We start from the raw sequence: 17,457 nt of genomic DNA on the forward strand, positions 1-17,457 counted from the left end.
TCCAAACCCCTCAACTAGATTCCAGCAACTCTCACTGGGTTACACCTGATTCCTTTTGTATTTTAATGTGAGCTATTGGTGGCTCAAAGTCTGTTTTGGTCTCAAAGGGTTTAACAGATGGGGAAGTACAGTGAATGATAGTGAACCTGGCATGAAATCTTTCTAAATATATGAACAATTGGCCAAAATGATCTCCTTCTGTGCTGTAAATGACTCAGTAACAAATCCAATGAATATAGAATAGCTAACAGGCACATTTGATGTTTTGAGTAAAATGGAAGATTGTTCTTTTAAATTTACCAACTGGGCTTTAAATTTACTAATTTTGCGCTATGAGATTAAAAGAGCCTTGTGCGCCATGTATTGGTGTACGCTGAGCATACTTACCTAGAGTCTGTGAACCCACAGCACACATTTGTTCACAATTTGTCACTAATTGGCAGTCTCACTCTTAGGGGCAATGAGTAGTGGGTGTAATAAAGGGGATTGTCATGCTAGGCACAAGGCGCCACTGAGTCTAGGGTTATTGTTCAACAGCGTGATGTTGCATTACTCTGTAACTAACACTCTGGAGCTAAGTGAGGCAGTACAGAAGGAGCTTTACCCAGTATCTAGCCAATGTTGGGAGTGCTTAGCAAAGTAGTTGGTGTTGGCAGGCTATTTCAACATGGGAGAGCATTAGAACCGAGTCAGATCCTGTCCACCTTGATGCACTTTGTGGCTGGGACCACTGAACAGTGATCAGCAGTCAAACTCTGAAAACCCAGAGAAGTTTAGTACAACTGTAGCGCTCCATTGCCCCTTCAGCAGTGATCAGTTAACATGGAGCAGGGATTGAACATGGTATTTTACTCTGGGTGCCGTAGCACCTGGTGCGTTTATCCACTCAACCAAGGGAGTTGGGTGGGAGTAGGTTGTTGGGGGAGATCTTTTTGTTCTGGTTTCTTTGAAAGATTTCTCCACTCTTTGACAAACCCTGGCCTGACCTGAACCTTCCGTCCCATTGCTAAATCTTGCTGCCTTCAGCTCAGAAAGAGCAGGGCCAGATGACTTTAGTTGAGTTTCAAGGTGAGCAGTCACGCACTGATTAATCTTTATGCTTAATCTTCACACAGGAGTGCGAGTCAGTCCATGTCACTCAAGGCAACCATCCATCATCTCAGACGCCTCGGTGCTTGAGGGTGAAAGGTCGTCCACACCAAGCGACATCAACTCACCACGACACCGGACGCACTCGCTCTGTAATGTAAGAAACACTTGCGGGATCTATTCCACATTCAGTAACTGGACAAATCTCTCAAACAATAACCTGCACCAGTCCACCAAAAAGATCAGGGCACCCAATTCATGGTGTACTCAATTTTATAACAAATGATGGTAAGATTGGGAGCTCTGAGTTTTATTCATTCATGAGTTGTGGGCATCACTGGCTGGGCCAGCATTTATTGCCCATCCCTAATTGCCCTTGCGAAGGTGGTGGTGAGCTGCCTTCTTGAATTGCTGCAGTCCATGTGGTGTTGGTATACCCACAGTGCTGTTAGGGAGGGAGTTCCAGGATTTTGACATAGCGATAGTGAGGGAACGGCGATATATTTCCAAGTCAGGGTGGTGAGTGCCTTGGAGAGGAACTTGCAGGTAGTGGTGTTCCCAAGTCTTTGCTGCCCTTGACCTTCTAAGTGATAGCAGTCATGGATTTGGAAGGTGCTATCTAAGACTGGAGAGTTTAGAGAGGTTCCTCCATGGGAGTGCCAGCTCACTCTAATTGCCCTCTAGTTCACCTTCTGGAACTCTGGCTGGAAACTGTGCTTCTTGCGAAGGGAGCAGATCGCAATAGTTATTAGTTCTGGCTTCCTTGCACAAAGGCGGTCATTTTTGACTTTGGACGAAAGGCTAAATGGGCAATATTGGATCAGCTGCCCTTACAGGGGATGTCATGGAGATAAAAATGGGGAATAGTGTTAAACAGTTATCTGATCCTTCTTACATAGTCATGGGGTCATTCTGAATTCTCTTCCCCAGAGAGCAGTGGAGGCCAAGTCATTGAATATATTCAAGGATGAGACCCTTGAGTTAGATAGATTTTGATCAACAAGGGAGTCGAGGATTATGGGGGAGCAGGTAGGAAAGTGGAGTTAAGACCACGATCTGATTATTAAATGGCGGAACATGCCCAGTGGGCTGAACATCATACTTCTGTTCCTATTTCTTATGCTCTTGTGCAAAGTCAAAATCTACCTCGGGAGCCCATACACAAAATTTATGGGAAATGAATGGAAAAATCCTGTTTTTTTTTCATTTGTAAAGCATCAAATTACAATGAAGCTTAATTGTTTAATTTGAAGGTTGTTTTTGTTTGGATGGAATGTGCATTGTATTGTGGACAATCTACTGCACCTAATTTTTGCAGAAGCCCACAGTCATCACAGCACCGTTATTAATTGTCTAATGTGACTGCATGCAGAGTGCAGTGTAGCTGGTGCTGATCCTGGCAACAGGAACAAAGGGAAACCCTCACATTAAACAAACAGAGCAGCGAAGTAAGAACAGAAAATGCTGGAAATACTCAGCAGGTCAGGCAGCATCTGAGGAGAGAAACAGAGTTGACGTTTCAGGTCGATGGCCTTTCATCAGAATAGGTCATGGACCTGAGACTTTAACTCTGTTCCTCTCTCCCCTGATGCTGTTTTACCTGCTGAGTTTTTAACAGAATCATAGAATGGTTACAGCACAAAGGGAGGCTATTTGGCCCACCGTGTCTATGTCGGTTCTCTACAAGAACAACTCGGCTTATCCCACTCCCCATCTTTTTCTTGTAGCTCTGGAGTTGTTTTATATTCAGATCATGACCCAATTCCTTTTGAAAGCCGAATTGAATCTGCCTCCACCACGCTTTTAGGCAGTGCATTCCAGATCTTAACCACTCACTGTGTAAAAAAGACTTTCCTGATTTCACTTTTGGTTCTTTTGCCAATCGCTTTAAATCAATTTCCTCTGGTTCTTGGCCCTTCGGCTAATGGGAAGTTTCTCACTACTTACTCTGACCAGGCCCCTTGTGTTTTTGAACACATTTGTCAAATCTCCTCTCAACTTCTGTTTTGTCTTTTGTTTCAGATTTCCAGCATCTGTGGTATTTTGCTTTTGCATAGAGCAGACAAGACTAAGTAGAGGTGTGATCAGAGATGTTTTTGATAGTCAATAGGGAAAAACTACCCCCTCTGGTTAGGGAGTAGACCAATTTAAAATTAGCACTAAAAGAGCCAGGAGAGAGGTTGGCAGAGGAAGATACAGGGCTATGGGCAGAGCACAGGGCAGTGAGATTAATTTTTGATTGCTCACTGAATCCCCCACTGTCAACATCCTGTAGGTTACCATTGACCAGAAACTGAACTGGACTAGCCATATAAATACCGTGGCTACAAGAGCCGGTCAGAGGCTAAGATTCCTGCGACAGGTAACTCACTTCCTGACTCCGCAAAGCCTGTCCACCATCTACAAGGCACAAATCAGGAGTGTGATGGAATACTTCCCACTTGCCTGGATGAGTGCAGCCCACTTGATTGGCACCACATCCACAAACATTCACTCCCTCCACCGCACAGTAGCAGCAGTGTGTGCCACCTACAAGATGCACTGCAGGAATTCATAAAGGCTCCTTCTACAGCACCTTTCAAACCCACAACCACTACCATCTAGAAGAACAAGGGCAGCGGACACATGGGAACACCACAACCTGGAAGTTCCCCTCCAAGTCACTCACCATCCTGACTTGGAAATATATCGCCGTTCCTTCATTGTCACTGGCTCAAAATCCTGGAACTCCTTTCCTAATGGCACTGTGGATGTATCTACATGACATGGACTGCAGCGGCTCAAGAAGGCAGCTCACCACCACCACCTCAAGGGCAACTAGGGATGGGCAATAAATGCTGGCCCAGCCTGCAAAGCCCACGTCCCGTGAAAGAATGAAAAAAATGCTGCCAAAGCTTTTCATCGTGCACTCATCAGAACAAATGCAAGAAAGCCAAATTTCAAACGATCACAACTATTTATACTACATGCAAAAGCCGCTTTCTTTTGAGTTGACTTACCAACCAATCAGCACCCTTTTCTACTGCAGTATAAATTGTTGTGATAATTTGAAATTTGGTATTCTTGCATTTGTCCAGATGAGTGCAGGATGAAAAGCTTTGCCAACATGTCCCTCTTTACAGCAATAATTTTTGATTTATCTTTAACTAATTTCCAAGTATCCTATTCGATTTATAAACTGTTTTAACCTCTTGATTAGATTACGGTTGGAACTCTTTTTTAAAAGAAAAGCCCTCTGGACTGTAGTCTCGGAAGCCCACCCTTCCCACACCCCCATATCAGTATTCTATTCTGTAAAATCATAGAATTATACAGCGCAGAAAGAGGGCTTCAAGCCCAATGTGCTTGTATCGACTGTCTATAAAATGACCCAAATATTCCCACTCCCCTGCTCTTTCCCTGTTGACCAACTGATGTTTCCCCAGAAAGCATTTATCCACTTCACTTTTAAAAGTTACTATTGAATTTGCTTCCGCTATCCTTGCAGACGGTGCATTACAGATCAAAACAACTCGCAGCATAAGTTTTATTTTCTTCATGCCGCCTCTGGTTCTTTTGTCGATTACCTTACACCTGTGTTCTCTGGTTACCGTCTCTCCAGACACTGGATTTCTCTCACCTTTTCCTGCCTGTATCTAGTTACTTTATTTAGTGCTGCATTCTGAGTAACTCTGAGCTTCAGATTATTGGTCACTGGTGAGTCAAGCTTGACCAAAGCCTGCTTGCTTTGGAAAATGTGTCTGTCTGAAGTGAGACTCTTCATTGATTCTAACCAGGATCTCAAGGCTGGATGAATACAATGGGTATTTGTAAAGTTAGGTTGGAATATTTCAGGTTGAAACTTCAGTCAACTCCAGCCTCCCAATTACTTATTCCCTCCCATTACTTATTCACTCCCATGGGTTTGAAGTCCTCCCATTCCTTTCACCCAGCTGTTAGTAACCGTGCTTTCAATTGTCCAGACTCTTAGTTCTGGAGTTCCCTGCTTAAACCCCTTCACCTCTCTCTTCCCTAAAGATCCTCTTTATAACTCTTTGATCAATCTGTTAGTCATTTGTCTTAATATCTTCTTCTTTACCTTGTTATCAGCTTTTGTCTGCTTACACTCTTGTGAAGTACCTTGGAATGCTTTTCTATGTTTAAAGTACTATGTAAATGCAAGTTATTGCTGGTCTTGCCAGTGACACCTACATGCCAAGAATGAATATTCAAAAAAAAACAAATTCACACTGATCCTAGGTATCTTTAGTCCTAATATATTGGAGGCTCTAACGTAGGGGAAGTTAAGTTCTTTAAAAGCCAGGTGTGTGGTGGTACTCCATCAAAGCCATAATATCTTAAGGAGCTGGATGCAGAAGCTCTAGAGGTACCCAATCGTTCCTTGTTTTAAAACTGCCAAAAAGGTGGAGCTGTTTTCCACAGCCACCCTCCCTGCAGCCCCACCAGTGGGCCTGATTGGAAGAAGCTGTGTGTTGATCAATGTAAAAAATAATGCAGAGTGGTGGCCATCACGTGTGTAGCACTGCTTGTTTACAGCTATCAGACAATCTGTGTGCCTGATAAAATGAAGTCCAGCCATTCAGAAACCATTTATCCCCACAGTGCAGTTCAGGGGTCAATTAATAGCAATGCGAGATGAATTTTCCTTTTTGGCAAATTTGAACATGTTCTTACTCAGAATCATCTCTCTCATTCCCTGGCAGGTTTTTATGCTGAAAGGCCCCATCTTTGCTGCTAGTGTGGCTTTTAGAATGGTTGTAGAGCAAGACTAGTCAGTCATCAGGCTCCCTTTCCCTAGTCCAGCTACTGTTGAGAAGCAGTGCACTCCACCATCACTCCTTTGCTGCTGGATGTGGAAGGGAGCTTTACAGACCAGGAAGCCACCAGATTCAATCCCTGGTTTGTGCTGAATCAGCTACTCGCAGCCAGGGTAGCAGTAGAAGATGTTATGTTTGGCCTTAGTCTCACCCTTATCTCAGGAGCATTATCAGCCAGGGCTTCCCCCTCCTAATTACCAGTGAACCCTTGTCGGAAAGTGTGTACATTGGGCAAGGATATAAATGGGCTTGGCTGCATTGACTCCAAGGCTGAATAGCCTCCTGACACACGACAGCTTGGGTGAAGTCCTGGAGAACAGCTAAAATCCCATTTTCGGGGGAGGAGAGGAAGTTCGCCCTTTTATGCCATGCTGTACAGCTAGAAAATAAAAAGCAACAAATGAATGTTTTTGTTTTAATTATCCAGTCTCTCGAAGACCTAGAAGAACAAAAGAGAAAGAAGAAGAAAGAGAAGTTGGTGTTTGGCTCCATTTCGCGGGTGTTTGCCAGGGGCAAGCAACGGAAATCTCTGGATCCCGGCCTGTTTGATGGTACTTCTACCGATTATTACGTAGAGGAAGATGCAGATTGGTGATAAACAGCCATCCACTCAACCTTTTTGTGTGTGTGTGTGTGTGTACATGCTTGTGTGTACGTGTGTGTGCGCATGTGCTCTTTGGGGCTGTGTGTGTTTGTGTGTGCAAGTACACTTGTGTGCTCATTGAATGTGTGTGTGTAGGTCTGTCTGTTTTTAAACTTAAGAAATATGTGAGCCCTGGGGCTGGCCCAGCGCACTCTGTAATTAATGTGTATATATATACATATATATATATATATATATATATATATAAAAATCTTTGTGGATAATGTCACCTGTGAATCTGTGGAGGGACACGGCTGTGTTTTAATCTTACTGAGACTGGAACCCTGAAGGACAGCTGTGTACTGTAACTGTAAATAACTGCAATCGTGCACTTTGTGCTTCTTTGTAAGGTATTTTCTCCTATTTGTTATTCCCATGTCCCAGTGTGTGTTGTGTTCCATCGGTTTGACAATTTAAGAGAACTTCCTCATTTCAACTGGGCATGCTCAAGACCTCCATCTCCTTTAACCCCACCCTTCTGTTCATCCAGAGGTCAGCTTCCTAATCATATAATGAGCTATTAGTGTGTTGATAGTATCTTTGATGCATCACATTCATTGGCTGAGCATGCTTTGTCCAGATTAATGAGATGGTTCTGTTAAAGGGACCTCGTCCTAGCTTTATGGTCTACAGCATGTTAGATCCACAGTGGTACTAATTGATATAGAGAAAGCAGATGTAAAATTACAGGGACCGTGAGTGGTGTAATAAAGATTTAGACCCAGGGAGGGAAAAATTAACCCTCATCACAGTCCAAGATTGTTGCCAACAGATATCAGAGATCTCACTGCAAAATTTCTCCTTTTATCTTATAAATATCTTACTTTTACTTTACTGTAAAGTAAGTTACAGCTTACTTTAACATCTAACACACTTGTCGTTCCCTGAACCATCAGGAGAATGCCCTATGGAAGTTTTTTGTTGGGGTGGGGGCACTGAGGAATTCCACAGACCAGTTTCAGTCAAAGGTTAAGGCATTCATTGGCCCACATGTGGATTGTTGAGATTTGACTGAATTTTTGAGAGGTGACTGGCGTCTGTCACTTGTCATTTCTACTGGTCAGCAGAGAATAAGACTCTGAACATTCCCACGTAAAACCTTCTTTCCACTGACATATTTTTACACTTCAGTTTCCATTCCAATTCAATTTTGGTATTCTGCATTGTAGTCCACTCGGTGCAAGAACAATAGAAAGATATTGAGATGCTGCTCTTGGGAATCCTACACTGTTTTGATTTCTTGAACTGATACTGAAAGATACTACATCTTTTAGGGTGAAATGCAACACAGTCCATTTGGCATGAAGGAATGGCCTTTTTATAACAAGTCCTCAGAACCCAATCATTTTAAACAAGGCTTCCTCATAGCATACACCAATCCTCACAGCTGTCACCCAGTGTTTCCCCAACATGCATATTTGAGACCCAAAGTGATGCCTGCTGTGTGGGTAATTAGCTGGACTCCACTTGGTGTGCCCCCCACAGTGACAGGACCAAGATGAGGAACTCATTGTGAGGAGAATCATAAGATCAAATGCACACCCACTTAATACTCCTCCCTTATTATTTTTTGATCTGATGCTATCGTAAGGTACATTCTCTTGATCAGCATTGACTACATGAGCCACCACTACACTGTCCCCCTCTACAATCATACAGACTGGCCAATAATTGCCTAGTTACTTACAATGGCTAGCTGTGAATCCTTCCACTCAGAAGGATTGGTTCATAAATCATTGGGAGAGTAAGCAAATTCGAAACCTTGCTTCCAAATCATAACTCTTATTACATGTAAACATCATCCAAAAGTGTAGCCCTGGGTGAATTTTGGTTGCGAAATTGCAGTAATACGTAAATCTTCAAAGCTGTAAGAAATGGGCCAACTGCTTCCAAGGCACTGGAAACAGTGAGATAGTTCTCTGCCTCTGTCACTGCTGTGTGTTCTCAATGCACTGATGCCCTGCAAAGAAACCAAAGATGACATAAGCTATTTAAACCATTTCAAAATCCAAATGATTCAAGGTTAAAATAAATAAATAAATTTGAGATTAAAAAATCTGTGAATATTTAGCTGTTGGATATTGCAACCTGCACACTGATCTTATTGATGGGGATTGACCTGTTCCAAATATTCTGTATATATAGACCAGGCAAAGGGATACGGTCTCTTTAAAGATTGTCAAACTGCGAGTAATGTCAAACTAACACACCGCCATCATATGGGGAGCTGTTGAAATACAGCTCCCCATCTTGCTTTGCAAAGGGAGCTGTCAGAATTGGAGAGCTGGTGACTTCACATGCTGTTGGAAGAGCAGCTGCAGGGCTGACCTCGCATGGGATGTTGGACATTTTTGTAAGTCTTGTGTTTTATTTCCCAAGGAGACAGTTTTTATTCCTGTTAAGATGTTGTCGAACTTGCAAGTCATTTCAATTCCGCTCTGCCTCAGAGCGTTGCAGGCCTGTCCAACTTGTGAAGCAGCCATCACTATAAGGGAAACCAATATCTTCTCATTAATGTGACTGCCCCTTGGCCTTTAGAGGCCTGGGTTCAACTCTAGGCAGTTGTTCACTCAATTCTGGGAAGCATAGAAATTCTGGGGAGGGATGGAACCCTTGCCCCAGGAGTTGCCAGGTAGGAGAGAAAGGTTTCCTGCCTCATGGGCTGTGGGAAGGGTCAGGTCACCATGATTTGAGATGTGGGGAGGGGAATGGTCTCCGCCCCAGTTCTGCGCGACATTGCACTGAGACTGAAGAGGATTGGAGTTACCGATCTCAACTCTGACAAGGTGAAATGTATTAATACATCGAGATGGTTTCCTCTTGGCCTTTGAAAGCCAGACCTCCCCATTCTCTGTAGAGCAATGCAAAAGAAAAACCTCTTGGAATAAAGCGATCGCACATTAACTCAAAAAGTATCAGAAGGGCTGTGCAGTTTTCCCTGAGCCTGGTGCCTGCATGTGATGTAAGGCAGCATACTGGAATTTAAAATCACTTGCAAGTTCGACATCTTTTTAAAAGCATTCCCATTCACTCGGGGGTTCTTTTGTTTTTTTGTAAATTAGGTAAAATAATGCTACCGATACGGAAAGAAAATGGATTTATTTAAGAAACTAAATAGAAAATTTATGCTGGGCAAGTTTAGAGTCAAATTGTTTTATCCCCGCACTGTGAATGCTACCAAAAGCTCAGCAGTGCGGCTTCAATTGCAAGCAAATTAAAATAAAACCTATTTTAAAATAAATGGCACATTTTCTCTGTGGTTTCCTCTATCGAGGTTTAAGACACTATAGCAGAGCGGCTCACAGAACTTAGTGTCTGTCTTCAGGTGTTATTTTCTTTGTACAGCAAGCTTCTCCCCTGGTCTCCTGGAGAAGTTAGGGATTCACCCCCTGGAGCTGAGTTGGTTGTGAGGTGGCCTGCTAGAGATCTTCAGGATAAGTGAAGAGTTATGATGAAGAAACTAGCAATAAAGTTGGCAAAGCAGAAACAAGAAGGTCCAAATTTAAAATGATCACAAAAAGAATCAAAGAGGAGGTTAGAACGTTCTTTTCCCCACAGAAGGCAGTTAGAAAATGGAGTTCTCCACCACAAACTGTTGTCTACTCAAAGTCTGTTTAAAAAACATACATGTTGAAAAAGAGAAATGGAGTATGTGAAGCAAGCAGGAGATGACTAGGAAGCAATGTGGAGAAAAACACAGGACAGATTATCTGGGCCATATGGCTTGTTTCTATGCCAGAATATTCTATAATGCTACAGAGGAGCTGATGGATCTTGGGTACAGTTCCAAAGGCACCAGCACACACTGGCACCTTGGCTAAACAGATATTCTATTCTGTGTACTTTTAGACTGAGTATTTAATATGGAAAGCATCATTGCTGACTCTGGTCCTGTCCTTGCCCAATGTCCACACAAACACAGATTACTAGACAGTGATCAGGTGCAGAAACCTTGGCTGATTTTATCTGCTCTCTCCCCCCACCATAAAGCCATAAACTGATGGATTAATATGAGGGAGGGGATAGAGCAGCCATTTGATTTTAGTTAATGAGATGTAAAATATGATAGGAACATTAAATCAGGAGTAGCCCTTGTAGCTTCTCAAGCCTATTCTGCTACCCAGTTAGATCATGGTTGCATTTGTCCATCTTTGGGCCATACTCCTTGCTCCCTTACCTAACAGACCAGTATATCTCAGCCTTGAAAGCTTCAACTATCCTTGCAATTTCAACCTTTTGAGGGAGAGTATTCCAGATTTCTGCTACCTTTTGTGTGGAAAAAGTGCTTTCTGAATTTGCTTCCCAATGTCCTAGCTCTAATTTTAAGATTATGCCCCTTTGCCTCATTATATCGCTTCCCTCCAATTTATTTTTTTCTTAATCTGGCGTTCCATTCTCTCAGTAGCTTCAGTGTGCTGTTCTCCAGCATCTACACCTATTGCAGTCAACATAGGCAGTTTCAAATAGAACTGAGTTTCCCCAATTTGGATTCACAGAGCCCTTTACAATGCACTCTCAGATATAACAGTGTCGTGATTCTGATAATTGCTGCTTTTTGAAGTACTCATTAGCTTCCCAGTTCCTGCTTTGGCTCCCAGAAACCACTTATCCAAAAGTTCCCTTTCAATTGGAGGATCAGATTTTTGAGTGGACTTGGTCACCTGTGACCATCCGACCACCCCTCGAACCTATTCAGTGACACAACCAGCAATCGTTCTGCTCATTTTTACAACACATTCAAGTGTTGCAACAGTGCAGTTTATTTTTGCTTGTATTGCTCCATCAGTGCTGTTTTTGAAACCACTTACATTCTAAACTTAATCATCAGATTGTCCAAAAACCTAACCCAATGTTTAGGTCTTAGCTTGGTTCAGTTGCCAACATTGTCTACTGAGCCACAAGGGCTTAAGTCTTGCTACAGGACTTAAGCATAAAATTAAAACTGATATTTGAGTGCTCTACTACCTTTTAGATGATAGGTTAAACTGTGGCCCCATTTGTATGTCCTAGTTCAGGTGGATGTTAAAGATCCTGTGGTACCGTCCAAAGAACAGGAAGCTTTCTTGGAGTCCTGACGAGAATTCACTCCTTCAACATTTATCCTTCGATCAACACTGCCAAAAGCAAATTTACTGGGGTTTTTTTCATCATTGCTGTTTGTGAAATTGTGTGCATTAAATGTCTGCTACATCTGCCAGCAGAACAACAGTGACCCCACTTCAGAAGTAATTGATTGGTTGTGAAGTGCTTTGAGGTATTTGTGAGAGGTGATGAGGTTCTATGTAAATACAGGTCTTTCTTTTTGATGCTCCAATATGTCTGGGCTGGTTGGTTTATTAGATGTGCCCCTTCCATTAAAGCTTAAGGAAACTCTCCTTTTGATAATTCAAAGAGGTGAAGATTTAATGTTGGGAAGCTCGTGTAGACAATCAGCACAAATTGCAGGCAAGAGTTGCCATACAGCCAGATGTCTAAGGCAGTGACTTGTTTCAAGTTCTTTCATCTGTATGTTTGCTTAAAGCTGGAGGTCGAGGCCTAGCGTTATAATCGTTGGCTGTTAGGTCTCATTTGAACGTTTGTACTAATTAACAGCATGTTCAGATAGCACGCTGTCTTCATTCCAAGTCCCAGGAGCAACATTCCAGAGTTCTACTAAGCTTATTCATGGTAGTGATTTCCACTTTCATTAAAAATGTAGCACAGGCCTTTGTGATATTGAGAGAGAGAGAGAGAAAATTTTAGATCTCTCTCCACTGCATGCCAGACATAAACTCTGATAAAACCTGAACTCTTCAGTCTGTGAAAGTACTTGACCCTTTAAACACTGATATTGATTCTTGGTTGTGGGGCCCTGGGGGGAAAGTTGGAGTTTTCAAGGAATTTTCTACTCATCAAAGAGAAACTGATGTTTGTTCTGATGAATAAAGCATTCCAATTATAGATACCCAATGTCCGCATCATTGGATATAAAGGCTTAAGGAGCTAGTAGAGTTGAGATGGGGGTTATCCATGATCTAATTGAAAGCTGGAACAGACTCTGAGCTAAGTGTCCTACTCCTGTTCCTATGTCATTCAGGGCACAATGTGTTGAAGCTTCGCTGCACTGCCACATCTTGCTGCCTCTTCAACAGTGCCTGTATTTGCTTTAACACTACTCCCCCATTCCTTTTTTGTAAATAAAATTTCTGCTTCCTTATGTTTCCCCCAGCAACATAATCCAATATCAATTTTGCATGCAAACAGCCCAGAGTAATGCACCCAGAGATGTCGGCACCAGGACTATACCATTTGAAAGGTCTGTAATTTTTGCAGACAGAGTTACCATCAATAGCAGATTAGGTCCTTTCCCATGAGTGAGAGAGTCAGTAGGTTGGTCATGCAGGGTCATGTTCTCTCATTTTCTGTCCAGGCCACTGTCATTCAAGGCTAGAAGGGAGGCAGCCCAGTTTCCCAAGTCATGCATTGTTTATGAGTTCACCTCACAATAGGGAAAATTCAGGGACATGGGTAAATTAAATTACATTGCAGTGGGAACAATTACATTGCAATGGGAACAGTTCTGTAATATAACTGGACAATAGGTTTTAATGGAGGTGTTGATCAGGCATTAGTATAGTCTAGGCAGGCCCATTTTATTTTGTTTGGAATGTTTACAATATCTATGGATAGGATATCCTTTCTGACCAAAGGTTAATCGGTGCCCAGCATAGTTCCTCAAAACTCCTTCCTCCTGTCAAATGGCTAATTTTAAAATGCTTGTTGGTTTGTAACTTAGCTGCAGAATGTTGTAGTTTTGTGGCTGATCAGGCGGTATTTTTAACCTTTTTGATGGAGACTATAACACCTTTAAATTTAATGGGTGGAATTTAATGCCCTTCCTGATGGCAAGTTTGGCGGGAGCATTTAGTCAAATAGGAGGATGGTGGGTGGGGAACCTGCTGCCTTCCTGCCTCTGCCCCAATGAAGTCCATGGCGGGAAGGCTAGTGGACAACATTGCCACCCCGCCGCCAATTGAGACCCTTAAGTGAGCAATTAATGCCTGCTTAAGGGCCTCTTTCCACCCTGGCTGCTATTCATCTAGCAGTGGGTGAGGGACTTGCCAGGCAGAAAGCCCAAAGAACAAACCTTGTCATGGTTGCTTGCGGGCTCCCAGGGGTGGGACCCCTCGCTGTCAGGCAATCAAGGGACCAGCATTGGGTGGGGAGGACAGGGGCGGGGGTGTGGGGTGGGGCAGGGGGATGATGGAGGGGGTGCAGGAGGATGGGTGGTATCCTCTGTGAGCTACCCCTCTGCCCTTGCTGCCGATCCCCCTCTTGCCATCATCAAGTGTTGCCTGGGTCCCTTGGTGATTCTGGGCCTTGGGTAGGTGATTTCCAGGCTGCAGCCACTACCTCCCCAGTGGAGCTACTGAGCAATGACAAACCCTGGCTGGAAAATCAAAGATTGCCGCTCAGTGTCTGACTCTTGTGGAAACCCATTCTCCATGTCTGAGTCTTCCGAGCAGGCAAACCAGGTTTTCCTGACCTGGTGTACATGTTCTCCCCTGTAGGGACACATTCCACCTATAAACCCATTGAATTTAAAGAAAGAGCTTGCATTTATAACCACCTCGGAATGTCCCAAATGACTTTACCAATGGATCGCTTTAAAGTGCAGTCACTGTTCTGTGGGTAAATACAGCAGGCAGTTTGCATACGGCAAACAACAAATAAATTCATAATCAGGGCATTGGTCAATAGGGAACTGGATGGAAAGCTAAAAGCAAAATACTGCGGATGCTGGAAGTCTGAAACAAAAACAAAAATTGCTGAAAAAACTCAGCAGGTCTGACAGCATCTGTGAGACCCTTCCACGGAGGTGGGTAGAAAGCTAATTCAGCTGGGGGTAGAGATTCAAAATTCTTGAGCAATTAGATAAATTGAACACAATTTTGAGGTTGCCACTTAACTCTCAAACCTGGAAACTTGAGGGAAGGCGGAGCAGTTTAGCTCTAACTGCTTTATAGAGGGACTGAAGTGCTGGTGTGGAGGGGAAACAATTGGCCCAGGGTGATTGTGGAGACAAATAATGTGGAAACGATGGGAGAATCGAATGGATATTTGAGGGAAGTGTTATTTGTTTTCTGAACCTGCCAGGTGGCCTGCGGAATCCTTTCTGGAGCCTAGAGTCTGCTGTGTACAGAAGTTCCTCACAATAGACCTGTGCAACTATGAATTCAATCGCAGCGTTCCCCTGCATTACCCCCAACTATGGATGTGTGCAGATGGAGCAGGGGTGGCCCTGACAGCAAAACTGCCAGACCGTTTGAACAAAGAGCTTGAATCCCATAGTTAAGTGACACTCTATGACCTTCACCCTCATTGAAAGGTTCAGAATCCCCTCCTGACTGCTGGGGTAGCAGTTAGTCTGGTCAATCATGAGAAAGCTTTGGGAGAAGTTTGCAGCCCAAATCCCATGCGAAAGAGATGGAGGAGGTCTGGCAACAAATGAGAGGGGGAAGTTTTGAAAGAAACGAATCCTAAATTTGTCAGTTAACTAGCAGCATTATTTCAACATTGTGTTCCTCAGGTCCATTTTAGCACGTTCAGTGTCTGATGAAGTTTCTAATATCAGGCGTAAATGAGGTCTGAAGATCAAACTAGGACTTGGGCGAGTTTGTCTTTAGTGCCGTTGTTTTGAGATGGTTTTGAGTCAGCAAGAACTTAATTCCGTAGTTTCCAGTTTACTGCCACAGGAATAAAAGTTCTCAACAGCCCTAGGCTTCTAAAAATTTCACTGAACCATTGCATGTTAGATGTTTGAGGGACAGTTTGACGAAGTTTGAAGAAAGCGGTTTTAACTTGCATGCAGGAAAAGCTTCCACTGCCAGTCTGCAAACCCCCCCCCCCCCACCCTACCTGAACACTGCAACAACCAGGTACCTCTCTATTTGAGGTACAGAGGTACAGCCATGCTTTCTGAGGATTAACCGCCAGTAGTTTTGGCGAGCCTCCAAATGTGTGTAGCAGGTGCAACCAACCACAAGACATAGTTTCTACCCCTGGCATGCAAATCTCTGTGTTACACCATTCTCAGGCTAAGTATAAACAACTGTTGAAAACTTGTACAGAACAACGTAGCCGTACATTGTTCTGGGATCTTGTACCAGCAGAGCTGCAGACACAAGTAGATGGTTGAGAAGCAAGTCAGAGATCAAAAGTTTCTCATACTGTAGAACTTCAATGCTCAACACAGCAGCTGTTGTGTTCTTAGATTTTTCAACATTTTAAAAAATTCATCTGAAAATTGTGACTATAAAAACAAAAATGGATGAATTGATTTGTGGAAAATTCTGACAATTCATTCTTATCAAAATTATAAGCTTTTTTTGCAAAAGGAAAACTACATTTCTAACCATTTTATAATGTCCGTCTTCTCACCTTCCATTGTGTTGTGTTTTGTTCAATATTTAAAGTCTGTTCAGCATTGGTTGAACTTTGTGCGTGTGTGTCAGTGAAGAACTTTTCACCCTCCCTCCCAATGTGTCAAAACTCATTGACATTAACCCTTCCTAAACTCTGCATGTGTCGGGAAAGCTGTCATGTTAGCCGTACCCAAGAGAACAGCTATCCTGAGTCGTTGGTTGGGTGAGTCTGCTTTCTCTCCACTCTGTCTGAAGTGCATCGATACAATTTACAAGTGCAATGACAGGGTGATGAAGGTAATTTTATTCCACAGTTTATGGCTGACATATGTCTTGACAATCCTTGGTTAAATGATTTTATATTGCCTCCTCTTTCTGACCCCACTGCATCGGTTTAATTTTTCGCCCATGTCCTGTGCATTGCTGTCCAGCCAATAGTAGGCAGGAAGGCAGTTAGCATGGCTCAGACCTCTCTGCCCATTCAAATAACCATTGAACTGTTAGTTGAGAGGTCCATGATAGCTGCCTAGCTGAGGGGCTGATTGATCTTTCTGGGATCCTCTAGGTGGGCACCTTACCTGCTTTTAGGGGGAAAAAAACATGTTTCCTCAGTAAAAAGCTCTTCCGTTGATTCAGTGAGTTTATCCATTGAGTTTCTGAGTCATGCCACCCAGTTCTGATCCCCAAATTGTACTGGGTTAACTGGTCTGAGCTGGAGCAGGCATGCTGTTACCATCAATGTCAATGGCCTGGGAAAGCCAACCAGAGTTTTCATTCCTAATTGCTATTGTGAGTCTTGAATAGGCTGACCAAGGTTAAGGTCATTTTGGCTGGGGTCCCCTCGCTGCCTGGCACTGAAATAGCCCATTGACACTCACTGTCTATTGCATCAAATTATACAGATTTTACTACACAGAAACAGGCCTTTCAGCCCAACAGGACTATGCCAGTGTTTGGTCTCTGCACAAGTCTCGTCTGATCTTCATCTCAACATGTCCTTCTATTGCATTCTCCCTCATGCACTTACATATGTGTACGATATCCTCTATCAGATCAACTCTCACTCTTCTGTTTTTTAGAGAAAGGAGCCCAGCCTGCGAAGTCCTTTCTGATGGTTATACCCTCTTAGTTCTGGTCTCATCCTTGTAAATCAAGCTTTTTTGCATTTTTTCCAAAGCTTTCTACATCCTTTCAGCAATATGGACCTTAGCTGACTCACACTCCAAGTGTGATCACCTGGCTGAAGTACCTGAATGTAACCAGCACCCATGAAAGCATAGGCAACAAGCATGTCTGCACCCTCAAGGGAAGAAAAAAAAGACAGCAAAAAATAATTCCTTTCATTTTCACCTTCCTTCAAAGTTAGCACCCATCACAACTTCCGAGTGCTGTGTTCTCAGCCAGCAGCATCTCTCCACAAAAACTGGCATTCTGTTTTTTAGTGAACTTACTGGAAGATGTGCTGACGAGGTACAGAGAGAGTTCCATGCTGAACAGGTCCCTC

At 43.2% G+C, this 17,457-nt stretch overlaps 1 protein-coding gene across 4 annotated transcripts in view; it reads left to right on the forward strand.

Annotated features, from left to right (window-relative positions):
- The window catches only part of LOC121288594 (kazrin-like), a 190,300-nt gene extending 180,546 nt beyond the window's left edge, over positions 1 to 9,754 (forward strand). For all 4 annotated transcript variants that reach the window (XM_041207218.1, XM_041207217.1, XM_041207219.1 and 1 more), the window contains 2 exons: positions 1,116 to 1,246; positions 6,334 to 9,754. In XM_041207218.1, the coding sequence (XP_041063152.1) occupies positions 1,116 to 1,246; positions 6,334 to 6,501 (299 nt within the window). In that variant the 3' untranslated portion in view covers positions 6,502 to 9,754. The remainder of the gene's footprint in view (positions 1 to 1,115; positions 1,247 to 6,333) is intronic.
- The last annotated feature ends 7,703 nt before the right edge of the window (positions 9,755 to 17,457 follow it).

The sequence above is a fragment of the Carcharodon carcharias genome, chromosome 15 (genome assembly GCF_017639515.1).
Source record: "Carcharodon carcharias isolate sCarCar2 chromosome 15, sCarCar2.pri, whole genome shotgun sequence".
Taxonomy (NCBI): Eukaryota; Metazoa; Chordata; class Chondrichthyes; order Lamniformes; family Lamnidae; genus Carcharodon; species Carcharodon carcharias.